The sequence below is a fragment of the Rhineura floridana genome, chromosome 2 (assembly GCF_030035675.1).
Source record: "Rhineura floridana isolate rRhiFlo1 chromosome 2, rRhiFlo1.hap2, whole genome shotgun sequence".
NCBI lineage: Eukaryota > Metazoa > Chordata > Lepidosauria > Squamata > Rhineuridae > Rhineura > Rhineura floridana.
In genome coordinates this window covers 124,567,402-124,594,807 of record NC_084481.1, presented here as the reverse complement: position 1 = coordinate 124,594,807, position 27,406 = coordinate 124,567,402, and the positions used below count along the sequence as shown (strand labels likewise).

The following is a 27,406-nucleotide window of genomic DNA, read 5'->3' as shown; positions in this document are numbered from 1 at the left end:
TCACTCTAACGCTATAGCATTTCTTCTTCAGTCAAGATCAGGACATATTAGCTCTCTTTTCTATGACATTTGTTTATTGTGGTGGCATGAGAAGATTGTCATATCACGTAATGCCTCTAAATGGACTTCTTTATGAGGGAACCTTCAATAAAATAAAACAAATAAATGAAAATTATGGATACTTGGCCCACGGCAAGCTTGAATGTATGTTTTCTCAGTGCTTTAAATTTAAGTCTTGCCTCCTGAGAAAAATCAGCCTTGAGCTTTCTAATACAATCATATTCATTCAGCTTTCCATCCACACCTTTCTGAGTAATTAAGGGCTTCAGGGCAGCTTCAGATGGCATTTTTGTCAGGACCATTCCAAGGAAAGGGTTAACATTCCCATTCTCCCGTGGTCCCCCAGGTGTCTCAGTGCTTGCTATTTACATAACAACAAAAGTGTACATTCACACATAATCACTGCTATCTTGGCCCAAAATCATCAAAGTGAAGCACTGCCAGTGCTCAGCATGTTTAAATACATTTACTTTTAACTGGATTACATAGCAAGTAACAAGTTTAAAAGGGCTGTTTCTTTTAGTGCAGCCCAATGAGGTTTTAAAAAATATTATTTCTTCTACACCTAAATCTACTCGCTACAATCCATCCTTCGCAATCTGAGTTTATATATCTGAGGTTTATTTATCTATTCACAATTCACGGTCTGCAACTGATGCTTTCGCAGTCTTTCCATAAAATTGTTTTTCTATGCAATCAGATGCACACTTTAAAAGCTCCTTTTAAAAATTATTTTGGCCTTTTTAAACTTCAACACTAAATGTATTTTTTTAGTCATAAAGACAAATTGCATTTGTGATATGAAGACAAGAATCTACACGGTTTTTGGTTGCCAGGATACTGGATAATGCTCATGAAAGTAACACAAATGCAAACACCCTGATGGCAGAAGTGTTTTTATTTTACTTTTAAAATAATTATTACTTTAAAATATTTTAATATTTTATTTTACTGTTATTTAAAAATAAATAAATTGTAATTATTGTTCCACATACATGTTCCTTCCTTCTCTCCTCCAATGTCCACTTTCATGTATTAGTGAAATTTACTAGTCCCGCTGTTTATCTCTTTTGAATTCTATGGACCTAGGAGAGAGCAACTGGAATTAAAGAGCATAACAAGCTTTAATTGCATCAGTGAGGTTGACACCAGTTCTATTTCCTCCTTTTGCACCTGTCTTCTTCCATTCCATTTTTATTACTGTCAAGCTGTTGATATTGGTTCAGGGCTGATGCTCCAGAAGTAAAAATAGGAAAGTTGTTCCAAACAAATTATTGTCTACATGCAACCTTAGGCTCTAGTACAGTGCTCCAGCTCAAAGTGATGAAGTCTATGAATTTCACTATATGATCACTTACACTTATATTTCATCCTGTCCCATTCTATCTTTTTGTCATGCGCTCCAAATGGATTCTAGCCAGACAGAAATAGTTCTCAGTTGACATTTCAGAAATAACTCAGCTAGGAGCTTAAGAATGTGTTAGTGGATGTTCAGCAGAAGTCATTAACTCCTTGGATGGTTTATTTTATCTGGATTTTGTTGTTAAAATTAATTCATCTAACTTATGCTAATTAAAAATAATATAAATACCAGGAAGTATTCCTGAAGTGTTTTAAAATGAGAAATCAAAAGAATGGAGCAGCATGGATTTTTTCTGTATTAGGAGGGAGACCGGCTGAATTGAGAATGTCACATGTAGTTCTAGGCATGTCTACTGAGATATAAACCGTACTGAGTTAAATGGGGTTTACTCAAAGGTAAAGGTGCTGCCTAAATCACATTGAAATAAGTGAAACAGAAGTATACTTAAGCATTGTTACCTTTCTTGACCCCAACATGTTCTACATGGTTTTACTAAGCCATCTTTTTGAACTAGCCAGGAGCCTCTGAATGTGAATCAAGTTGTGGCTTAGTAAATGGAAGATCCTGCCTTACAAAAGCGTAGACCAGGCATTCTTAGTATCTCTTTCAACTCTCTAACTGTTCTTAGCATCCAGAATATTAATGCTTCACAGAAGTATGAGCTCCCATCTCACTTGCAAGCTTTGATTTTATAATTTCATTCACCAATGTGGCGAAAGGTTAGAGTGTTGGACAATTACTGGGAGACCAGGGTTCAAATCCCCACTTGGCCATGAAGCTCACTGGGTAACCTTGGGCCAGTTACTGCCTCTTAGCCAAACCTACTTCACAGGGTTGTTGTGAGGATAAAATAGAAAAGGGAAGAAGCATGATTGTCACCTTGAGCTCCTTGGAGGAAAGGCAGGATTATAAATGCAATAATAAATACAAAATGTATACCAGAAAAAACGATCACCCCAGGGCTGTCAAGTTCACAATTGTAAAAACCTAAAAAATGTCTTGACCAAATAATTCATCTCTCTGTATTTTTTTTTTACTCCCTCACCTATTTAGATTAAGAACATAAGAACAGCCCAGCTGAATCAAGTCAATCCAACCCAGAATCATGTTCCCACAGTGGCCAACAAGATGCCTCTAGGAAGCTCACAAGCAGGACATGAGGATAATAGCGCTCTCCAACTTGTGTTCCCCAGCAACTGCTATTCTAGAGGGAGCATATAGACATCATGACTAGCAACCATTGCTAATTCTTATCCTCCATTCATTTATCTAATCCCTCTTTCAAGCTGTCCGTACTGATGGCCATCCCTACCTCTTTTGACAGTGAATTCCATAGTTTAACTAAACTCGTAACTTCCCTTTGTCTGTCCTGCATCTCCCAACGTTCAGTTTCATTCAGTGAGCCTGGGTTCTAGTATTATGAGAAAACTGTTCTCTAACCACTTTATACATCCAGATCAAGTCTCTTCCTTAACTCATCTTTTTTCTAAACTAAAAAGCCTGAAGCACTGTAACCTTTCCGCATACGGGAGTTGCTCTAGCTCTATGATAATTTTGATTTTACTTTTCTGCACCTTTCTCTACAATATCCTTTCTGAAATTGGAACTATTTTAAAATTAGTCATAGTACTTTCCTCGCATACGGGAGTTGCTCTAGCTCTATGATAATTTTGATTTTACTTTTCTGCACCTTTCTCTACAATATCCTTTCTGAAATTGGAACTATTTTAAAATTAGTCATAGTACTTTCCTTGTTTGTATAGAATTACATCTTGTGGCAAACAAGATTTATATTTATAAATATAAATTTATATTTGGGCAATAACAAGTGTTAGTCGCACTCAGTCATTGAAATCAATGGTCTTATGTCTATTTATTTCTATGGGTTTATTCTGTGTACAGCTTAACTGTATTTCACCCTTGATATTTATATTTGGGCAGCAACAAATGTAAGTCATACTCAGTAACTAAAATACCGATAAATGTTTTAAAATTATGATACATTTTATAGAAATATTTGAGCAATTAGTTTAATACAATTTTTTAAATAACATGAACAATGGTCTTTAGGCACCACATCACTATAGTATGACTGAAAATATATATTTTCTTCCTATTCACAAGATGGACAATTTGGCTAAGGTTTGCCTTTTAAAAAATAGGATAAGCCAAAGAAGGTTATATAAAACAACAATAGTGATCTGAACAGCGTGAGACTGAAGGTACCAAATCTTAACATATTTCAAACCATTCTTCCTAGTGCAGTTTAAAAAGCAACAACAACCTCAGCTACTTCTTCAGTTAAGTAATTAATGTTTGTTTCTGATAAGAACCTTGATTTAAAAACCCCCAAACGATTTCACTGAAATAGTAGATGGCTTGTCTAATTTCTTATATTCTCTTGAGGAAATACAATTTTGCTTGACAAATCATCTCATGATTTGGTATATTTTATTAATGTTTTTGATACACAGTATTTGAATCAGTGGCTTTGCTTTTTAGGAGATGAAATGTGCTTTTCCCCAAATTTCCCAGTTTGCAAATTTCATCCCTAGATATTATAATCAAATATTTCAAAATATGGCTCAGTGCCATTTAACAGCAGGTTAGAAGGTGTTTGGCCAAGAGCCCCCTGACTCATGCTGTTGCTCTTCCTTCCCATTCTTAATTGTTCCCTCACCTGCCCTTCTCCTCTGGTCCAGAGTGGATGAACACCCATGGCAGGACAGAGGAGAAGCAGCGCCTGCTGCTTGTTCACTCACCTTCTCTTTTTCTGGCAGGGAAGAAGGCAGAGGGTTGGACCTATCATTAGGCAGAATGAAAAAGCTATCTTGGGTACCAGTTGCTGGGGTCCTGAGGCATTTTTTCTGAGCCTCCCTAGGCATTCCCCTCTGCTAGAAGACAGAGCTATGTGTGCCACATGGCCATCCCTGTGTTTTATGCATTAGCCTGCTGTCCTGAAGTGCAGTGGAAGAGGGTCTCTCATTGTCAGTGTTGAAGTAAGATTCAACTGCCAGTCCCATGAGCTTCAGTACAAGTAGTGGAGTGTGTTTGCCATCTTCCCATATGCCTCAGGCAGTAAAAAGCTTGGGCCTGCCCTGAGCTGGCAACAGTCATGACAGCGAGCAGAGCAGCTGGTCATAATAGCAGCAAGGATAAGGTGGGCTCACAGTGAAGGAGGGGGCCACTGAGAGTTTTTTGCCTGGTGGTGGTAACAAGTTTTAGCCTGATGGAGTTTAGGTGGGCCAATGCAGGATTCAGCAAGGATTAAATAATAGTTTTTTAATCTTCCACATGGTAATCCTTGCCTGTAATAGCCACTTTTCTGTGTCTTAGATTTTTTCATTCCCTGTGATTTATTTATGCATAATGTCTCTTTGATAATGTTAAGCTTATGTCTTTCATAAACTAAAATGCATTCATTGGTATTTTGCTGATCTTTTAAATCTTTCTAAATAATTGTAGCCTCTCGGGTCACCACCCTCTTGCCCACTGGGGCAAATTAAGAACCTCACTTTCAGGGAGTCTTCATATGACCACATAATTGAGTGGTGTCTGTCTCTAGCATAATACACAAGGTCTTGTCTAAATGAGATTGTTGGAATAGGGGGAACTTGGGGACCAATACTGAACAATCAGGTAGTGCCCCTCTGGTGGGAGAACTGTAGCTTGCCAGCTCACAAACCAGGATACCAAGTTGCTGGCTAATGTGGTTTTCAGCCGCAGCAACTAGAACTGCAGCATGTCTTTCCCCCAGAGGGATAACTGTGTAAGGGCTCATCCAAACGGAGCGGGATAATCCATGTTTTCCATATCCGGTTCATCATCTGACAGTCCTCACTTTGCCTGTTTGTTCGCTCTTTCCCAATTAAAAAAACAGCTTTTTTTGCACCCACACATGCAGCGAGAGGACCCGTACCTCTTCTCGTTTTTTTCCAGCTCTGCCCATAACACCCCCCTATCAGCCAATTGGTCTGCAAAAATATGACGTATGCTCCTCTCCCCCTTTGCAACAAAGCACAACAAGGCGCATGCGCTTGAACGTACGAGCATGAAAGTTTGAGTTTTCTGATGGTTTGGTAGTAGTGGCTGTAATGGAGTTCCTTGTCGCTCACCACTCTGGAGCAGCGCCTGCCGGGGGTGTGTCTCCAGGTGCCCCTGACCATCCAGGGGGATTGTGGGCAGTGCAAGGGATCAGTGCTTGTAATCGCTGGGCGAATCCCCCCGTAACCCTTGGGCTCATTCACTGCAGGGTTCAGCCCTGGACCGTTATGCAGCTCGGCGGCAGGAATGCTGCCCCTGAGGGAAACAAACAGCCCCCCCTACGGGTGGCCACTCTTGGCTTGGGCAGGGAATGTGGGCAAACAGCCCCGCGTGCTGCTGTGTCAATCTGCGCTGAAGCAACCAGCACAGGCTTTGCGATGTTCCCTCTGATAAAAGAAACATGCAAACCACTTATATGCCTATAATTCCTGTATTTTTGTTTGTTTGTATTTGCAATATTTCGCAAAACCGACTGTACGCTTTTCTACCTTTAATGTTTCTGGAGATACACATGATTGCAATTCCACTTATTTCTCCAGAACAGCAAGTAACGATGTGTCATTTCTAGGAAGGCAGACCACCAGTCTCTATGGTTGCGGGTGGCTGAGATGCTCTAGCAAACCACTTATATGCCAATAATTCCTGCATGTTTTTTGCTTGTATTTGCGATATTTCACAAAAGCGACTGTATGCTCTTCACCTCAGCTGGGCTGCTGAGAACCTACAGGCTGTGGTTGAAATTAACAAGACTCAAAGAGAGTAGCCTTGCAGGCAGGAAAGCGAAATTGACTAAGAGTGCGTGAGTGTCTGTAATCCAAGAGGAAAGCCTCTATTTCTCTTCTCCCCTCCTCTCCCTCGACTCTGGATGCCTGGAAGCACAGACCAATACATTCAAGAAGGGCATTTGATGGGTGGGTGAGGGGTGGGAGGTGGAGGTTAGGCAAAGATAAATATTTTCTCCCTTGAAAAAGTTTACAAACAACCACAATTGCAGATCTCACCCTGACCAGCTGCCCAGTTTGCAGGCTGGCTAAAAAATAACCGCTGTTGCTGCTTCTGCGCAAATGCGCTTTTTTGCATCTGCGCAGTAGAAGTTGCAGGGGGGCCCCCCAACACCACACCATTGCTCTGATAGGTTCCTTTTTCCCGGGCTTTCCCCAGACAATCGCGCACATGCGCAACAGTGGAAATACGTGATTGGCTGAGAATGAGGGAAGGGATATGGGGAACCGCCCAAGAACCGCCCATTAAACGCCCACAGCTGTAAAGTCCACAGTATTGCATCTGAGCGCCTGAAGGTACAGCAGATGATTCCCAGTTTAAAAAAGCAAATCGCATGATTTGTATTGCAGGAGCGGATTTAACCGTGCAAAAATGCACAAAAGCGAGCGGTGTCATATGGACGACCGAAAAATAATGAAAACACAAAGTGATCATGTCACACATTTTGCAGTCGTCTGGATGAGCCCTAAGACTTTTTTTTAACGATGTTTTTAAACATGTTTCATTTAAATATGTTTTTAAGGATGTTTTGTTTTAATATTTTAAAGTTTTTTTATGATGCTTTAGAGTGTTTTTAGTGTTTTTGTTTGCCGCCCTGGACTCTTACTAGGAGGAAGGGTGGGATATAAATCTAATCAATCAATCGATCAATAAATAATAAGTAGAGACCTTATCCCAGTCTGCGTCTGTGTTAGAATTGCTGGAGTTGTTTTTTTTTAAAAGATGTTTTGTTTTAATATGTTTTGAAGTCTTTTGCTTTTAAGATGTTTTAAGATGCTTTTAGTGTTTTGGTTTGCTGCCCTGGGCTCCTTCTGGGAGGAAGGGCAAGATATAAATGTAATAAATAAATAACTCTCTTGCAGCAAAAAAACCCAAGAGTGTTGTGACACCTTAGAGACTAATAAATTTATTGTGGGATAAGCTTTAGTGGTCTGGAGTCCATTTAGCAGATGCATGAAGTGTTATCCTGGATTACAGATACACATACAGTTAGAGGGGAAACTGTAAACGGTTAGGTCAGAAGGAAATGAAATGCAGGAAGTACAGACAATGATAATTACATTATTAACAGGGACCGCTCACAAAACAGTTGCTGATAACACAGATGCAGGAGGTATTAGTGACGTGATGCAAGACATCACACAAGTTTCTTCATGCCATTTGGACCAAATTTATCTCTGCACTCATTAAAAAAAACACCTTGTTTTACTTTTCCTCCAGTTTATTTTTTTTCTTTCCCTGGAGGCTCTGTGCTCATTCTATCCAGTAATGCTACATTCATAACATAGGAACATGAAAAGCAGATGGCACAGCATTAGACATCTGCAGTATTAGTTCCCCAGGGTAAGGCCATGTAATTGGAAACAGCCCTGGAGAAAGAGGAATGAGCTGCACCAAAGAGGACAGTCTGATCATATAGACATGTTACAGTCATGTTGATTCCTTCCCCCACCCCAAAATGATATTTGTGGTTTAAATTGCACATATATTAGCAAAACAAAGTTTTATCAGAATACTGTTAGGACCACCAGTATAAGCTATGATCAGATGAGATGAGTTCCTCCACTTGCAGAAAGCTAAATTCTTTTGACACTAAAGCACTGAAAATTGTGATATGAAGAGACAATTATTAAAATGGAACTCCCAATCAGAGAACAACTGCCTCCCTTAGCTGATACAGTCTATGAGGATTGCCCTTATTCACTAACAGGCAAAAAAAACCTTGCGGTTTAAGAACATACCTATAGCCAAGAGATATTTCTATCAAACTTCAAAAAGCAGGGAAATTGCGCAGCTATAGTGAATGCACCAGGGTAGCAGGAGACCTGACCTCCTCTCTGAGATATTGGACTGCCCTACAAATTGGTCAAAATGCAAACACAATTTGGGTTGGTCTTTCACAGTCCAATCCACTTGCTGTGTAGCTTGGAAGAATTTGGTAACATGTGCCTCTGAGCATATGGTGAGTGGTAGCAACACCTGCAACCAGCCCAAGTAATAGAAAGACGTCATGTGCTGTGCTGATTTTGTTTTAGCAGGGAGGAAGCAACATTATTAAGACAGTTGATATAGTTCAGATGGTCACTTTAAACACCCTTCACAAACTTCACTTCCCAGGATTCTCTGAGGGAAGCCATGACTGTCTTAAGTGAAATAAAGTCTGGTGTGGGTGTGGCCCCTTGATTAGCCAAGCCAAGCAGCTGTGAGGCTTTTAGAACTCTGACAGTTGGTTCTTACTGAGCATGCCCGCCCTTATCATTGGCTTCCAGCCAAAATTTCTTAAATTAATTAAAAATCAGCCAGGCATTTTTTAAACTTTTAAACTGCAGAAGGTGAAGGTCAGAGCATGTGGCAAGGTCAGTATTAGGATTACAGGTACTCTGTGAACATGGCTGATTTTTAATGAATTTCAACAGATTATGAGAACTCTCAGAGAAAAACATCCAAAAGGGCTCTGGAGGTTTTTTTCTCTCTTTTTACACTTTGAACTGTCTATTCTCTCTGACTGTTTTGTGTATCACCATGAAAACTGAGACGGTTGTTAAGCAAGCGTTTCTGAGTTCAGGACTATAAATTTTGTAAGGTTTTTTTTTGAAATGAGCTTATGGGAAGCACCAGAATGGCATGGGGGGCATTTTCAATTTAACATTGCGGAATGTGAAAAATCCCCGCTGGCTATAGTATACAGCCACTCTTGTGGCTGTATAATTTGTCCTTCATTATGGTGACAGCCTTTCTGGATTATGGTATAATCTATTAATAACATCTCTCTCTCTCTCTCTCTCTCTCTCTCTCCCTTTGACCTCTAAAACAGAGAATGAGGTGCCTGGCGTACCCCTACTTGCACTGACTCTACAATGAGAAAGATGTTAACAACACTGCTGTCATTAGCGAACCTTTGGTTGATCTACTGAGTCATTTTCTATAATTGATACAAGTGATGTTTGTCAAATTTCATATTATTTCCTACTTATTTTGATGGCGGGGATTTGAGGAAACGAAGTCTGTAGTTAGAAACACTGCTGTGACTTGGTGGTCACTATTCCTTCATCATGCAGCATCCTATGTGCCATTATTTATATTTCATTAGTTTTTATTATACAGCCACAAGAGTGGCTGTATACTATAGTCAGCGGGGATTTTTCACATTCCGCAATGTTAAATGGAAAATATCCCCCCATGCCATTCCGAGGCTTCCCATAAGCTCATTTCAAAACAAAACCTTACAAAACTTATAGTTCTGAACTCAGAAACGCTTGCTTAACAACCCTGTCAATTTTCATGGCGATACACAAAACAGTCAGAGAGAATCGAGAGTTCAAAGTCTAAAAAGAGAGAAAAAAACTCAGCCCTTTTGGACTTTTTTCTGCGAGTTCTCATAATCTGTTGAAATTCATTAAAAATCAGCCATGTTCACAGAGTACCTGTAATCCTAATACTGACCTTGCCCCATACTCTGACCTTCATCTACTGCAGTTTAAAAATTAAAAATATGCCTGGTTGATTTTTAATTAATTTAAGAAATTTTGGCTGGAAGCCTATTATAACGCGGGGCATGCTCAGTAAGGACCAACTGTCAGTGTTCTAAAAGCCTCACAGCTGCTTGGCTTGGCTAATAAGAGGGCGACACCCACACCAGACTTTATTTCATTTGAGACAGTCATGGCTTCCCTCAGAGAATCCTGGGAAGTGTAGTGTGTGAAGGGTGCTGAGAGGAGACGCCTATTCCTCTGAAAGAATGGTTTAACAGTAAGTCACTCTGATTAAAGGTCTGTGAGAGGAACAGGGCATCTCCTAGCAACTCTCAGCACCCTTCACTAACTACACTTCCCAGGATTCTTTGAGAGAAGCCATGCTTGGCTTTGAGCCATGGCTTTCAGAGAAGCTATGATAAATTGTTTTAAATTGTTTTTAAAAGATGTGTTTTTAAATTTGTATATTAGTTTTTAATATTTTTAGTTATTGTAAACCGCCCAGAGAGCTTCGGCTATGGGGCGGTATATAAATACACTAAATAAATAGATAAATAAATTCACTAATAGGCAACAAACCTTGCGGTTTAAGAATGTACCTATAGCCCACAGATATTTCTACCAAACTTTAAAAAGCAGGGAAATTGGGCAGCTATAGTGAATGTACCAGGGGAGCAGGAGACCTGAACTCCTCTCTGAGATATTGTACTGCCCTACAAAGTTGTCAAAATGCGAACACCATTTGGGTTGGTCTTTCACAGTCCAATCCACTTGCTGTGTAGCTTGGAAGAATTTGGTAACGTGCCTCTGAGCATATGGTGAGTGGTGGCAACACCTGTAACCAGCCCAAATAATAGAAAGAAGGTATGTCCTGTGCTGATCTTGTTTTAGCCGGGAGGAAGCAACATTATTAAGACAGTTGATATAGTTCAGATGGTCACTTTAAATATGTCTGATTTACTTTGCAATTTTAGTGAAGTTTTCTATAGGAAATCATTTTCTTTTGCTTTTGTTTCTATGAATATGTGAAGTACAGCAACTCTTTGCAAAATTTATACTAAAAAAACTCCAAACATAATTGTGGAATAATGGCACTGACTTCTGCAAAATAGTCTCCAGTGGACCTCAGAAGTATCTCAATTTGCACAAGATAAGACAGTGGAAGGTGAAATATATTCTAGCAAAATTCTAGATGTTTTTAATTGATCGTGAACACCTTGCCTTAAATAAAGTGGTTTAAACATAGGCTGAAAACATGCATCCTCTTTTTTCCAACAGCTAGAGTCATTGCTGAAGTAGCAACATATTGTGATCAGTCTGATTTTACATCAAACTGCAGTTTCAGATTCAACTGTTGATGCACCCAAACTAGAAATAGAACATAACCTCCAATATAAAACACAAAAGGCTGTCTTCACCATCACATGACAATGACCAATAAAAAGGCTTTGAAATTAATACAAATAAATTTGACACAGATTTCTATGATGAATAAGTAGGGGGAAAATTTTCTGGTTTAGATTCTCTGTAGAAACATTAGTAACACAGGAAAGAAGCAAAGTAAGAACACCAACAAACATACAAAAATATAATTCTCCATCTTTGGAGATGGCAGGTGTTGCCACCACTCACCATATGCTCAGAGGCACATGTTACCAAATTCTTCCAAGCTACACAGCAAGTGGATTGGACTGTGAAAGACCAACCCAAATGGTGTTTGCATTTTGACAACTTTGTAGGGCAGTACAATATCTCAGAGAGGAGTTCAGGTCTCCTGCTCCCCTGGTGCATTCACTATAGCTGCCCAATTTTGCTGCTTTTAAAAATTTGATAGAAATATCTGTGGGCTATAGGTACGTTCTTAAACTGCAAGGTTTTTTTGCCTATTATTGAATATTAACATGACACACTATCCAGAGACCAAAATCATATTTAAATTTATTATGAATATGCATATTCAAGTTACACTTATTCTTCAAGAATATAATAAAAGGAAACCAAGGCCTCTTGAACATCACAGTGTCAAAGTTTGCATGCAATGATAAGCCAGGTTTCTGAATCACTCCTATTTTGTTCCTTTGCTAGGGTGAGTGGAATAAACAAATCAAGAAGTCTGGACTTCCCATTACATCCAGACCAAGAATCATGTTTTGTTGTGGCTTCTTCTGGTTTTTGGGGGCCCTCTGCGGGTGAGTCACCTTAATCTTCGGATTCTTCCCTTTCATTTTTTTAAAAAAATAAGTTTCTAGGTGGTCTGGTTCAAAAGAAATACCCCAAAATGTCAGGCCCCCCACGACACAACTTCTGTTAGTACATGCTGCTCTAATCCCTGCCCTTTCAGGTTTTTAGTTAATAAGTGAAGTCAGAGTTGTGTTTGACAAGATTTGTTGATTCCCAGGCAATACCTAAACCCCATTTCAAGTTCTGAGAACAGTTTCCTTTTCCTGCTTGTCTCACATCAGGAATTCAGTAAATATATAGCTTTCAGCAACATAAAGAGTACTTTCTCTATACAGGATTGGGACTTCCTCTTGAGTATAGGATCGCACTACAACAGAAGGATCGCACTACAACAGAAGATCACAGCAGGATCTTGGTGGGCATACACAGTAAACAATTTTAGTTATTATAATAAAAGTGTGCATGCAGGGTTTTTTTAATTACTTGCAAAATGGCATATTATACATTATATCTTTCAATTAATGTCTGAACAGGGGTTTTAAAAAGTATACATGCTACAGTGTTCTACTTTTCTAATTAAGGAGTCAAACAATTTAAAATTTTACTGGACTGTTGAAGAGGGCAGTTTGTCTTATTCATAACCTATGTTGAAAACCTTCCCAATATAAATCTTTTTTGGAAGTAAAGCTGCAATGCTAATTCCACATACCTGGGAGTTAACCCCATTGAATTCAGTAGGACTTACTTTTGAGTAGACATGGTTAGGATTGCGCTGAAAATCAATGGGACTTTAGAGCAAACATAGAAAAGGACTGTTGTAAATCTTTCTCTCCTCCTCCGATCCTTTTTTTTAAGCAGTTAGGGCTTACTTAGGTATCACTGCAGGAAACTAATACTTTTAAAAAAATGTTCTGCAATGACCAACTGGTTTTGACAATAAACTATTATATAGGGTGTATGTATTTTTACACCTCCAGTGTGTGTGTATATGGAATATTTCCAACAACCCTGTGAGGTAGGATTGGAAACCAAAGTAGCTCACAACAAGAAATAAAGCTGTTTAAAATCCAATAACACAAGAAAAGCTTAAAGTGGCATGATTCTGAATTTTGGATTGGGAGAATGAAGTTACTTATCACTGAACTGCAGTCCTGTTCATGTTTCCCTGTCTGAATATGAGCCAGTAAGATCCATGGAATACATTGGGATTTGCTTCGGAGTAAACATGCATAGGATTGCACTATAAATATCTTTACAAGTTGTGTAAATAATAAACATCTTTGACATTCATGCTTATATAAATATTTCTTCATATTATGTCTTGATATGTATCTGATTTCACACTATGGTTGTAAATTATTATTTACAAATTATTATTTCCTCTACATTTTAAGTGTGCCCTTCTTCCTTGGGGTGGTCATGGTCCCCCTCTGTTGTTTTCACCCTGAGGGACAGATTAGGCTGAGAGACCATGGTCACCCAATAAACTTTCTAGCTTATTTCCATTTCAAAATTTAATAAAAATGATTTTTATGCAGGCAAAGTTTATGAAGTAATGCAGATCCACAGAATACATTTAAAGCACATCCAACTCGCACTTAAAGCGCATGACTTCCCCCAAACAATTCTGGGAAGTTTCTCCCTCACAGTTATAGTTCCCACCACCCTTAACAAACTACAGTTCCCATGATTCTGTGGTGGGATTCATGTGCTTTAAATGTATGTTTATTTATTTATTTTATTATTTAATTTATATCCCGCCCTTCCTCCCAGCAGGAGCCCAGGGCGGCAAACAAAAGCAGTAAAAACACTTTAAAGCATCATAAAAACAGGCCTTAAAATACATTAAGAAAAAACAACTTTAAAAACATTCTTTAAAGAAGCTTTAAAAACATCTTAAATAAAAAAAATTAAAAAACATTGTTTAGAAAATTGTTTTTTTTAAAAAACATATTAACATGTTGAATGTGTTTTAAATGAATGGTGTGGATCTGCCCTAGTATGCTGTGCATTCATTAGTGAATTGAAAAGAACCATTTTAAAATATACTTTTAAAATCAGGGCTGAAGCTCTGTGGTAAGGCATATACTTTGCATGCAAAGGTCCACAGTACAATCTCTGGAAGAGACTATTGTCTGGTATCCTGGAGAGCCAGTGTTAGTCCATGTCATTGCTACTGAGCTAGATGGTACCAAATGGCCTGAGTTGGTATAAAAGAGGAAATAAATCCAAGGGCCACAGTGACTCCAAAATTCATTTATGTATTTTAATTTCCAACATTTATATACCACTTTATTGGAAAACAACAAAGTGGTTTACAGAAGGAATTAAAACAATAAAATTATTGGCAAAAACAGTTAAAGGCAGGTATTTGAAAACATTCAAAATAATAAAACCAGCAATTAATTAAAAACAGATAAAAACATAATAGCTTCTACATGCCTGGGTGGGGTTGCCTAAACAAAAATGTTGTTAGCAGGTGCCAAAATGAGGACAATGAAGGCACCTGCCTAATATAAATAGGCAGCAAGTTCCAAAGCATAGGTACTGCCACACTAAAAGATCGATTTCTTACAAGAGCAGTACTATATGGAACCTGTAATATGGAAAGTGCAACTTGAACTTGGCGTGGTAGCAAATCAGCAACCAGTGCAGATTTAAGAGCAGAGGTTTTATGTGCTGATAGGGTCTCACGCATGTCAGCAATCATGCCACAGTATTCTGCACTAACTACAGCTTGTAGGTCAGGTTGTGCTGCATGGGGACTTCTGTGACTTTGACTGGCTGGCTGCCAGGAATTTTTTAGTTTTGGTTAGGAACCCTGACTGGTTGTGGGATGCTGCGTTTTCTGCCTTACTCAAACAAATCTTGTGGTTGGTATGGTATTGCATTTAGGAAATCATCCCTGTCTTCTTTTTCTATTTGCATTTCATTTACCTCTGACCTCACTCCCTTACATCCATAGAAGCAACAACAGTGGTTCCATGTGGTCAGCTCAACCCCGTTAAACCAACTGATGATACACCTTGTTATTGTATGATGGTTTGTTTCTTGCCCAATAGTGGTAAAAGAGAATTCACATCCTGGGAAGTGTGGCTTCAATTGCTATTGTTCCCAATCCACTGTCTGTGAAGGTAGACCAAACCATGTGTATTTTCTCTCTGTCTATTATTACTCATTGGAATTGGGTTGGCTGTCAAAGTGAGTTTATATAAGCGCACAGGGTAGGCTAGAGAGTGTAGAAAATCTTCTTAACTCTTACTCATTTCACAAACCTCTCTCTGCAGTGAAGAGTCAAGTCTATAAAGACCTTTGGAGCAGCCATGTTAAAAGGCAGGCAGGGCACTCCAGGCAGGGGCTTGGTAACACTGCTTTGATATGGATATTGTTGCAGAGGATCCCTTGTCAAGCCTTACCAACAGCACAATCCTAAGAATATCTACTCAGACATAAGTCTTGTTGAGTTCCAAGGGGGTTAGGCCCTTAGTAAGTGTGTTTAGAATTGCAGCCTTCAGGGGCGTCCATCTTTACTCCTAAGTGCTCCCATGTAACATCTCCACAACTAGGCTTTCTTCCTACAATGGCCTTCCGGTGACTGGCCTGGCCTGGGTGCACTTAAACCCTTATTGTCAGAAGCAAGTAGACTAGATTAAATGTTCCTTACCCAGGCTCTCTAAGCAGGTGAGGAGGAATGATCCCGTCACTTCAGCTGGACCTGGAGACACCCTCATTTACCTAAGATTTCTATCTTAATTTCCATTGAGATAATTTTTTTTGTTTTGAGTGGTATGCTCCAAGCAACTGTGGTTAATACTTTATGTATCATGCTTAATGACGTAACTAGGATCTGCCCCTATGACATCACTAGGGCTCACCCCATGACATCACCTGGGCTCACCTCCATGACATCACTAGGGCCTGCCCCTGAAATCTCAGGGTTTGGGGTGCTTCTGACCTGGCAATCCTAATGTATGTTGAGCTGTGGAAGGTCTCCCATGTTCCCCTTCTCCTTTGCCATATGTGAAAACTGTATTTTACCTCAGCCTTGTTGCACTTTTGCCCCCAGTAGTGGGGAGCAGTGTCTCTCACAGACGGGAAACACAGCCCTCAGATACAGCTAATTTCTCTGCTGGCAAAAGTCAAGCCCTCATGAGTACTTTTTGCCTTGGTGTATCAAAGCATGGATGCATGGAGGAGAAAAATCTGTCCCTCTGAATGTAGATGTCCACCACAACTGTGAAGGGGAAAGGGGAGAGTGTAATCACAGCCACTGCAGTCTCTCCTTTCCTCTGAATGGGGGAGGATGGAAGTGACAGGCACAAGCATTCAGGTGGCACCACTCACTCTTCCCTCTTAGTCTGTCTCCCTCACAATCATCTACTGTGCATCCAGCTTCAGTGACTATGTGTTCACAATGCACTGAAATATGTTTATCTAAGCCAGTCTCTCAGTGGTAATGGGACATTACATTCACTCACTCATCCTCCCATTCCCCCTCGTTAAAATAAAAATATGACCAGCCTAGCCACAGACCTGAACTTACAAGATCTGAGCAGGGTGGTTCGTGACAGATGCTCTTGGAGGTTGCTGATTCATAGGGTCGCCATAAGTTGTAATCAACTTGAAGGCACATAACAACAACAATCTTTCAGAATATAATGACGATGAATGATGAGATGATTGACTTACTTGTCAATCCCTCTGCATACCAAAAAGCACCAAAGAAGCTGATAATCAATTTGAACACTATAAATGCAATTTTGTCTGCATGAGCTCCTTTAAAATAAAGTAATAAATTTCATTTATACATGTATACGTGTGCATTTATATAAAAATGTGTGTGCGTGTGTAACTTCTTTATAAGCTCCTTTCTGGTGGCTCAAAACCAGCTGGTGTCAAATTTCTTCATATTTAAAAATCACATGTTGAAAGAAACGTTTTCTTATGTCCATACTAGAACTGCCAGGTTTCCATGGTCTGGCAGACAGAAAATGATTCAGAGGTTTAATGTTTCCTTGCAGTTAGTTGCATAGCTCTTGCAGTACATAATGGGTGACTCAGTATTCCATCTCTCCATTTTGTTTTTATGTCCACCATTATTTTTTAAAAAAGGATCTAGGTTTTCTTTTATTTTCAAAGTGTGAGCTGAGGAAGTCCAGGTGATCTTACAACAACAAACAGTTCTAGGAACAGAGAATGTTTTGGCTCAGTTGGAACAGCCACATTTCAAGCTCATAACAGATATTTCTAAACTTTGTGCAAACATTCATTGGTACTAGGGTTGCCAGGCTCAGGGCCTGAGAATGATTCTGTATCTTTAAGAGATGAGAAAATTCAGCCAAGTGCAGATTTTCTTGCAACATTGTAATGTGAAAAACCACAAGGTGAAATTCTCCCTTCCCTCTGCACAACTTTTAAAGATACAGAAGACCTCTGGTAACCAAGACTGGCTGTGGCTCCCTGTCACGTGACACTGTGGCAAATATATATTGAGAAGCTAACCTCAAAGGTTCTAATTCCAAAAGATCTTCAGCATAGTCAGCTAGAAATATTTGGATTTCTGACAAGAGAAAGATAAGGTATTTCGATAGCTCCAACATAAGGTTCATAAATTTTATTGATAATAAAACATAAAGTTTGCTGGATAGTTTTTAAAGGAGCCTACTATTTTCTATGAAAGACTTGGACATTTAATTTATCTTTCCCCTTATATGTTCAAATTCAACAACCTAAAATGAAATTGGCAAGACTACGCAAGAGTTCATGGATCTGTATATATGTTTTATATCATTACTCTTTGTTAATGCAGTTATGCAAAGGCCTGTACATGAGATAATTGAGAAGCACTGTATACAGGTATATGCCACATCTTTGTGAAGCATCCATGCCAGGCCTAAATATTCTTTTAGATGCACAGGTAAGGATCTACCACTGAGTGCAAATTCATGGTTGGTAACTTGTGAAGCAGAGAAACAGCTTATGTATGATCTCCAGATACTAAAGTCACAGCCTATAACCAAATCCCTATCTCACTGGTAGTGAAATTGCTCTATACATGTTAAGGGATGCCATGTGCATAAGTCCTCAAAACTCTCTAAGGCTTGTGCTCTTATGTTTTAAAAAGGTTTCTTGGCTTGACCTATGATGAACTGCATATCAAATGAAGGTCTGCTTTTTAATCCAGGACAGGTTCAAATGTTGGATGATAACCCTTGGATGATAAGGGAGTAAAAGGTGTACTAAAGAACGATAAGGAGATTGCAGAGCAGCTAAATGAATTCTTTGCATCTGTCTTCACAGTGGAAGATATAGGGCAGATCCCTGAACCTGAACTAACATTTGCAGGAAGGGATTCTGAGGAACTGAGACACATAGTGGTAACGAGAGAGGAAGTTCTAGGCTTAATGGACAATATAAAAACTGACAAATCACCAGGCCCGGATGGCATCCACCCGAGAGTTCTCAAAGAACTCAGATGTGAAATTGCTGATCTGCTAACTAAAATATGTAACTTGTCCCTCGGGTCCTCCTCCGTGCCTGAGGACTGGAAAGTGGCAAATGTAACGCCAATATTCAAAAAGGGATCCAGAGGGGATCCCGGAAATTACAGGTCAGTTAGCTTAACTTCTGTCCCTGGAAAACTGGTAGAAAGTATGATTAAAGCTAGATTAACTAAGCACATAGAAGAACAAGCCTTGCTGAAGCAGAGCCAGCATGGCTTCTGCAAGGGAAAGTCCTGTCTCAGTAACCTATTAGAATTCTTTGAGAGTGTCAACAAGCATATAGATAGAGGTGATCCAGTGGACATAGTGTACTTAGACTTTCAAAAAGCTTTTGACAAGGTACCTCACCAAAGACTTCTGAGGAAGCTTAGCAGTCATGGAATAAGAGGAGAGGTCCTCTTGTGGATAAGGAATTGGTTAAGAAGCAGAAAGCAGAGAGTAGGAATAAACGGACAGTTCTCCCAATGGAGGGCTGTAGAAAGTGGAGTCCCTCAAGGATTGGTATTGGGACCTGTACTTTTCAACTTGTTCATTAATGACCTAGAATTAGGAGTGAGCAGTGAAGTGGCCAAGTTTGCTGACGACACTAAATTGTTCAGGATTGTTAAAACAAAAAGGGATTGCGAAGAGCTCCAAAAAGACCTCTCCAAACTGAGTGAATGGGCGGAAAAATGGCAAATGCAATTCAATATAAACAAGTGTAAAATTATGCATATTGAAGCAAAAAATCTGAATTTCACATATACGCTCATGGGATCTGAACTGGCGGTGACTGACCAGGAGAGAGACCTCGGGGTTGTAGTGGACAGCACGATGAAAATGTTGACCCAATGTGCGACAGCTGTGAAAAAGGCAAATTCCATGCTAGCGATAATTAGGAAAGGTATTGAAAATAAAACAGCCGATATCATAATGCCATTGTATAAATCTATGGTGCGGCCGCATTTGGAATACTGTGTACAGTTCTGGTCGCCTCATCTCAAAAAGGATATTATAGAGTTGGAAAAGGTTCAGAAGAGGGCAACCAGAATGATCAAGGGGATGGAGCGACTCCCTTACGAGGAAAGGTTGCAGCATTTGGGGCTTTTTAGTTTAGAGAAAAGGCGGGTCAGAGGAGACATGATAGAAGTGTATAAAATTATGCATGGCACTGAGAAAGTGGATAGAGAAAAGTTCTTCTCCCTCTCTCATAATACTAGAACTCGTGGACATTCAAAGAAGCTGAATGTTGGAAGATTCAGGACAGACAAAAGGAAGTACTTCTTTACTCAGCGCATAAACTATGGAATTTGCTCCCACAAGACGCAGGAATGGCCACCAGCTTGGATGGCTTTAAAAGAAGATTAGACAAATTCATGGAGGACAGGGCTATCAATGGCTACTAGCCGTGATGGCTGTGCTCTGCCACCCTAGTCAGAGGCAGCATGCTTCTGAAAACCAGTTGCCGGAAGCCTCAGGAGGGGAGAGTGTTCTTGCACTCGGGTCCTGCTTGCGGGCTTCCCCCAGGCACCTAGTTGGCCACTGTGAGAACAGGATGCTGGACTAGATGGGCCACTGGCCTGATCCAGCAGCCTCTTCTTATGTTCTTATGTTATTTTAAGTATGGAATCCTATGCAGACTAAAACAGCCCCAGTAAGACTCACTTCTGAGTAAATCCGGATAAAACAATGTTATATTTCTTCTAGGCTCAAATATCACTGGCAATGTTACTTTACCTAGTGGTAAACTTTGCTCACTTAAACATGGATATATGTTAAATTAACTTTTAATAGTTGGATTTTTCGTTATTTTGGAGTGATATAACTTTTATTATGTGCCATGATTATTGTGGTACTATATTTTAAACTGTTATTTATGTTAACACTAGAAGTGGTCAGTGTGGTGGGGCAGTGCTGCTGCTCACCAGAACAGGGGCAAAGTCGGGGTTGTGAGAGCGCACCTGCGGAACCAATCTGGGGTTATTGACCTTTCTCCTGCACAGCCCCAACCTCACCACCACCCTTCCTCTGCAGTATCCCAGTAAGCGGCAGCAACATTACTGTTGGGAGAGCACTTTTGCAGCACTGCTTCTCTGTGCTTCTATTTGAAGAATCACTTTGGCAAAGTAGACAATGTAGGATAGATAGGCAGGCAGGCAGGCTATTGGTACTTCCAGACTGTCACTATTTTCAGCTGAGACTCAATCACATACCAACAAATGCAGGCTGCACAATTACAATTGCTTAGGAGGCATTGCACAACAAACCCACTTCCCCAAAATATCAGACTTTTTTGCAATAAGGAAAGTGCCAGGAAAATGGACCGGAAAGTCACAACCTCCCCAACCTCCCCACAAACAAACCAGAATGAAAGTTAATTTAATAGCCAATAATGTCTACTCTCCTTGCAAACACATCAGGATGAATGCTCAATAAAAAGATCATCTGGAAGTACTCTGTGACTACAACTAAATATTAGCCTATGCACATTGTTGCATGCACCCTAATCTCCTAGGGATGAGAAACTTCAGGGGTTCCAGTGCTTACTTAGGGTTTCCTTTTCTTGGAATGAAGGCCACTGGAGACAGTGGTGTCTTTAGGATATATGTTTTATTTACACATGTATATAACCTGTGCTTAAGTTGGAAGGGCTCACAGAGATAACGCATATATTGCTTCTCCATTAGGTTGCCAGGGGAGTACCCAGAATCATAGCTTTGGATTCAGCAGAGATTGTTCCAGCTGCTGTGTCTTCCCTGCTCCCAGCACCAGACCAAGCAAAGCTAGCTCTTGGGTTATTGTTCCCCTACCTACAAGTTGACCTCCAGTCAGGTGAGGGGGGGGAGGCCTATTCCCTCCTGAAAAAACATCACCTGCTAGTTGTTCCTATGGCAACACAGCCCACTCGTTAGACATGCAGATAGGATGCTTAACAGACTTGGCCAGGGCCATTGCCTTAAGAAAGGAACTGGCTGTACCAGTTTAGTGATTCCTTCTGTTGCAAGTTTCATCCTCACAGACACAAAATCACAGGTTGAGAGGACCCACACGCACCCTCAAAACCAGTCTCCCAATTTTATAACAATATAATCCTATCCCCCTTAGCCTTCTATTTCGGGTAAAAAATGAAGACTTTGATCTTATCCCACACTTAACGCAAGAGTAAGCAACATCAAAACCAACGTGACTTTCAAGAAAATATGAGCAGTCTGGTTACTCGCGGGACCTCCTTTGCCCCCGCCCCTTTGCCCTTCCAATCACAGATCCATCGTATCCCACACAGATGGCACGTGCTAGATTGCAGTGCCGTGAAGTAACATCGACCTGGCTTCTCCAGCTAGCCTACGGTTAGTCTTTTCTGCTGAGTGACGTCGGTGGCCCTCCTTAGCTTTCACCGTACACAGGGCGTGGCTAGCCGTCCGCAACCAACTGAGTAATGTGGCGCGAAGAGAGTTGGGCAGCTAATAGCCCGCCCGTCTTCCTCCTCGCTGGTCACCTGGCCCCTCCCACTCCATTCATCGCCAGTTGTTCCCTCTTGGCGCTCGTTTGGGTTTCCTTGCCTGCAGCCAATAGCGGCGAATGTTGCGCAGCCGCCGCTGCCGCTTACTTTTGTGGGGTTGAAAGGAGAATTTCGGAGTCTCCAGTCAGTCGGAGGGCGGGTCGCTCCAGCAGCAGCGAATCATCCCTCATCCAAGCAGACAACGGGTACCAGCTGAAGACAGGCCGGCCGTCCCATCCCGCGGTCAATGCGCGCTTCCCTGGACGGGCCAAGGGAGTTACCGGAGGATGAGAGACCAATTTCTTCAGGGCTTTCGTTGAAGGGGACGCGGAGGGCTCTGGAAGAACAGGCATTTGGGCAGCGGCGGTCGGGCGGAGTTGTGTGTCTTGGAGACGCAGCTGAGACTGGTGTCCTGTGCGTGCTAACGTGGGAATAAGCCCCCTTGAGCTCAGCGGAGTTTGGTTTCGAGTCGCCAGCGTGCGCAGGTTCGAGCGGTAAAATTGGGAAGAAGAAATTCACAATGTTAGATGGTTGGGTCGTGGCATTTGGGCTCGATTAGGGTTGGGATGGATCCTGGGGAAAACGTGCCTCCCTCATCAAATTGCTTAACAGCGAGTCGTTCTCCTCTCCCCTCCGCCTGCCCCCGTAATATGTGACCAGAGTTCTTATGCCCGAGCTGTTTGATTTAGTTTTGCTCAACTTATTCCGTGTGCGAATTTCTCTAGGATGTGCGCACCCGGGTTCTTTCTGTTCCCTGAGGATGTCGCGCTGTAACATGTATACTGAACCCCCAGCAATGCTGTTCTGTTGTGTCTGCCCACGAGGTAGGCATTGCTGCGCTTGTTTTGCCATCCTTGTCACTTGACGCTTTGTCCTGTTACGGCTGCTATCCTAAACATTTGTTAACTTGAAATGGCAAAGAATCTAGTGACAGGCTAAATGCTATCAACTTTATTGCAGTTTTTGATGTATCTAGTCTACGAGAGCTTATGGCACAATAGGCATAAGTTTATATAGCTGTTTCGTTATGTAGCCAAAACAGAATCACCCACATGTAAGAGGGAGACTTCAGCAGGCAAGGGGGAAATCACAAGATTTGCAGAAGTAGAGGAAAAAATGGGGGTGGGGTGAGGAAAATAAGGGGAGAACCTAAAAAGCAACTCAACGACGATTGAATGTGCTCAGTGGCCACAGAATACTGACTGATAGGAAGGAATGGAAAACCTAGAGGGGGAACACTAAACTGGTGCACTTGACACTGCAACATTTTGTTGCAGCTCCCACTTGTAAGTTTATTTAGGCTTCAAGGTTTTGTTAAAAAATGCTACTAATAGTAGGTGCCTGGATTAGTGGACCCTGCCTCTATGTAAAGGATAAGGATCTTGCAGCTCTTTTAAGGCAGACAGATGCATGTGTTCCCTGTGTCTGAAAAATGGGTTTAGTTCTTTTCTTCTTCTTTGTTTAGCATTTACTTCCAGGGACCTGGTGAGGCATTTCTGAGGATGTTCCTGCTTGCCTCAAAATTCCTATTGCTACCCGTATTTCTTGGGGTGGTGTATACAGCTCCTACTGCAGATGGTGGTGGAGAAGAGCAGCCAGAGGAGATAGTCCTAAACTTTCCCAGGGATGAAGCTAGTCTGAATGAAATGTTCCGAGAAGTAGAAGAGCTGATGGAGGATACTCAGTACAAGCTGAGGAATGCAGTCCAAGAGGTGAGACTTGTTTCCACATTAATTTGTACAACTTTGATTAGGAACTGGGTATTAGGGAGACTGTTTACCTTCTGTTATATGCTAGTGAGGAATCTTACTACACTTGCTGAGTTCAGGGTTGTGAGTTTTTTTTTTAAAAAAAATACACTGACAAAACTGTACCAGTGTTTCTAAAATGATTGTTTGAGAACCTGCAAGAAGGGCTGCAGTGGGTTGATCAGGATAATGAGAGCGTGGTATTTATTTATTTATTTTATTTAATTTAATTTATAAACCGCCCTAAGCCAAAGGCTTCCTGGGCGGTGTACAACAACAAAGGGAAAAGAGTTTTCAGAGTTCTCTGAATGGTATATTGGTGGTCATTTTGTCAGGAACTGGGCCACTCTGTCTGGTATGCATTTGATATGTTGGGTTCTCCCTGAGCTATAATGAGAGTTCTAGGATGCAGACCATCTGGGATATTGATAAGGGTTTTGTGCTGCGGCCATCTTTCAATAATATTGCATCAACAATTCATTTATTTCACTTACATTCCTTTTATTCTAGCCTTCTGTGAGTGATGGAGGAGTTCCTGCTGTAGGACATAAAAAATATCTGCAGTATAGTTTCAAAAACTCTAACAGGATCTCCTAGTCTCACACTTGTCAATAGAAGTAACAGATGCCAGAGCCGGGGCAAGGGGTGGGGAGGAATGAGAGAATGAAGCAGCAACCATAATTCTAAAATACACACACCATGAGAACTGCAAATATCTTACAAAGAAGTTATTCATTGTTCTCACGAGTCCAGGTGCAAAGCTTGGAAAAAGCAGACTTTAGTCCCGTTCCTGTTGTCTACAAATCTCTGCTTTAGCTGCTGCTCCTATTACACTTTTCTTTCCCTGAAGCTGCATTTGTATCTTCTGGTCAATAATGTTAGGGTTGGGCTTAGTTTTAACTTGTTCCGTAGTCACATTAAACATCCTGATAATGTGAAGGATTTGCTTCACTTCTCTGGTGTGCTTTCACATGCATTGCAAAATTGGTCTCTGGTCAGCCCAGAGTCTCCCCCCAACCCGTGCTAATTTTATGATGTATAAAATCAGTGAATGTGGGCTGATCTGCTTCTTCAGACAATGTTGAAGGGTTTATTGTATGTCCTAGTTACATTTTACATGTATCTTTACATTTACCTTCTGGTTCTGGACATTTCTAACTGGCTTTTCCTTCTGCAGATATATTAAAGATAAATATGGTTTAAAAATCCCCCACCCTGTCCTGAGACCATCTTCCATCAGGTCACTGATATACCACCGCTGTAGGAAATAGCTAGAGCTGTTTCCTCATTGGTGTAAAGGACACTAAGGCCCCACAGAGTGTGATATATTGAAGATCCATTAACAGGTTACATTGGCACTAATAATACTCTCCTATTCCCACCAAATGGATGGGGAAGAACTATCTTAAAATAGGAAAGGAAGCTTCTGTGCTACTTAAAAAAAAAAAAGATGCTAATGACCCACAGAGCTAGGGATGGGGGAACAGCTTTGAAAGAAAAAAATGAAGGCTGCAGTCTTAAGATTACTTACTAGGCAGTGAACCGTGAAGAACATAGACCCCACCAGTATGTATGCCTTCCTGTTGACCCTCATAGCTGCTCAAGTGTTTACAAGTATTTTAAATGCTTGCCAAAGTTTTCTAATTAGCCAGTTAGCTGATCTGTACTGTGGGGGCCTAGCTTAGTTTCCGGTGGAGATATTAATTTGTATGCTTTGATTAATTTTTTTAGAACAATTGGCTGGATATTCTCCCAAGTCTTTAGGAATGAATGGAGCAAGGCTGCTAACCAAAAAGCACTTGTACATGAACTGAAGGGAAACTTAGAAATGCCTGCTTGAAATATATCTAGTCTTCGGTACAATGTGGCCTGTCTCTGTTTTATTGCTATGGAAAACATACCTTCTTACAGCACAATCTAACCATATCTACATGGAATTAAATCCTGTTGAATTCAGTGGAGCTTACTCGCAGGTATGTGCGGCTAGAATTATACCCTGAACACAGTGAAACTGAGATCTGAGTGAACATGAACAAATAAAATGCAGTCCATGAAATTATGGGGAGGAGTTTACTTCCAGGATGGAAGAAACTGCTTGATTGCTAGTGGTGGCCAGGTTTTCTTAGGGCTACAAGAATGCTGGAGTGGTACAGCAAGGAAATGGTCAGTTCACAAACAGCATGGAATGAGTTGCACTCTTTACCAGTGATCTTTGCACTAGTTCAACAACTTCCTATGCATGATTATACTCGTGTAACAGTATTTCACGTGCAATTTATGGCATAAGCTGAGGAACAGAAAAACATACTTTTCCAGTAACAAAATGAGTGTGAGTGCTGGGGACATGTAGTAACTCTGTAATAGAAGCATTTCTCTTAACGGAAGGCATTGCCTGATTTTCGGTTGTCTGGATCTTTCCCCATCATCTGTATTAAAACTGTGCATTTGTTATGCTGGAAATTGACTGGAAGTGATATTACTGAAAGCTTGCCTTAAGTCCCTCCTAATTGTCCATTGTTTATAATACTGGGTTTGATAACCGTTCCCCACCCTGTACAATCTTGTGCTGAAATAATTTTCTGTTGAGAGATTATCATGATATCTGTTTCTGCAGATTTAGCTAAGCTTGTTCCTCTCCCTTTTTCCTGCTACTTCACAGCTTTTTTCTTTGTTACGAATTGCATGTCTACCAATCAGTTCAATTGTTTACAACTGGACTTCTAAAAATAAATGTTTGTTCTTCTTGAAACAAATATCCAAAGCTGCATTTGAAAAATTCAGCTTCTCAAGAGTTAAAGTAGAAGCTTTTTAACAGGGCTTTGTATTCATGGTGTCTTTTTCCTTATCTTTAACATTGGCAACAATCCAAAGAAGTGGGGGATGGGGAGGAGTGCTTTCATGAGTCTTAAAAGCAGCTTGTGTTTGAAGAGAGGGTAGAAAAGAGGGTGAAAGTCTTACTGTGTATACACGAGAACTTGATTTTTATTTTTAGGACCAAGTGTTCTTTTGAGATACACTTGCCATGTTTTTGTGAAAATGTTAATGGTCTCTGTCTTGTGGAGCTCCAATAGTTAAAGTTCAGTGTTTTTAATGGAGCAGGGGGAAGAAGAGAACAAGGTTTTTGTTTATATAGTTGGAGAGTAATCCAGCTGTTTCAAATTTGTTTTCCTGAGAGACTGAAATGAATATAGTTGCATTTTTCTTAGTGCTGAATTCAAATACCTTATTCTTGCACAGTTGCATTTCCTTCTCTGAACACTCTAGAATGGATGATTTTTAAAAACGATATCCGTTGCTTATCTGAGCCCAGGTTCAGCCTAAAATCTGTCTCAAGCTCAGGCCTGTGATATGTGGAAAGATAAAAACAATAGTCTGTGTGGTGTCTTGTCTCTCCCTACAGATGACAGCTAATAGTCATACATCTGGGATTAGGCAAAAGCACTTCCACATAAAAAAAAATGATGTCCAGGCAAGCTTGACCCTTGGCACTTCATTTTATATATTAAGCACTGAGTATGTGCCAGAAGAACAAGATTTTTTTTGTAAAAGTCATT

General features: G+C 40.5%; 1 protein-coding gene across 3 annotated transcripts in view; it reads left to right on the top strand.

The window, feature by feature from the left end:
* Nucleotides 1-21,950: 21,950 nt before the first annotated feature.
* Nucleotides 21,951-27,406, top strand: part of DKK3 (dickkopf WNT signaling pathway inhibitor 3) — a 75,837-nt gene continuing 70,381 nt past the window's right edge. Inside the window, exons 1-2 of one of the 3 annotated variants that reach the window (XM_061610420.1) lie at nucleotides 21,951-22,589; nucleotides 23,570-23,816. In XM_061610420.1, the coding sequence (XP_061466404.1) occupies nucleotides 23,607-23,816 (210 nt within the window). In that variant the 5' untranslated portion in view covers nucleotides 21,951-22,589; nucleotides 23,570-23,606. Of the gene's footprint in view, nucleotides 22,590-22,849; nucleotides 22,929-23,569; nucleotides 23,817-25,583; nucleotides 25,826-27,406 lie in introns of those variants that run through there. The other 2 variants (XM_061610421.1, XM_061610422.1) reach the window with 2 other exon arrangements.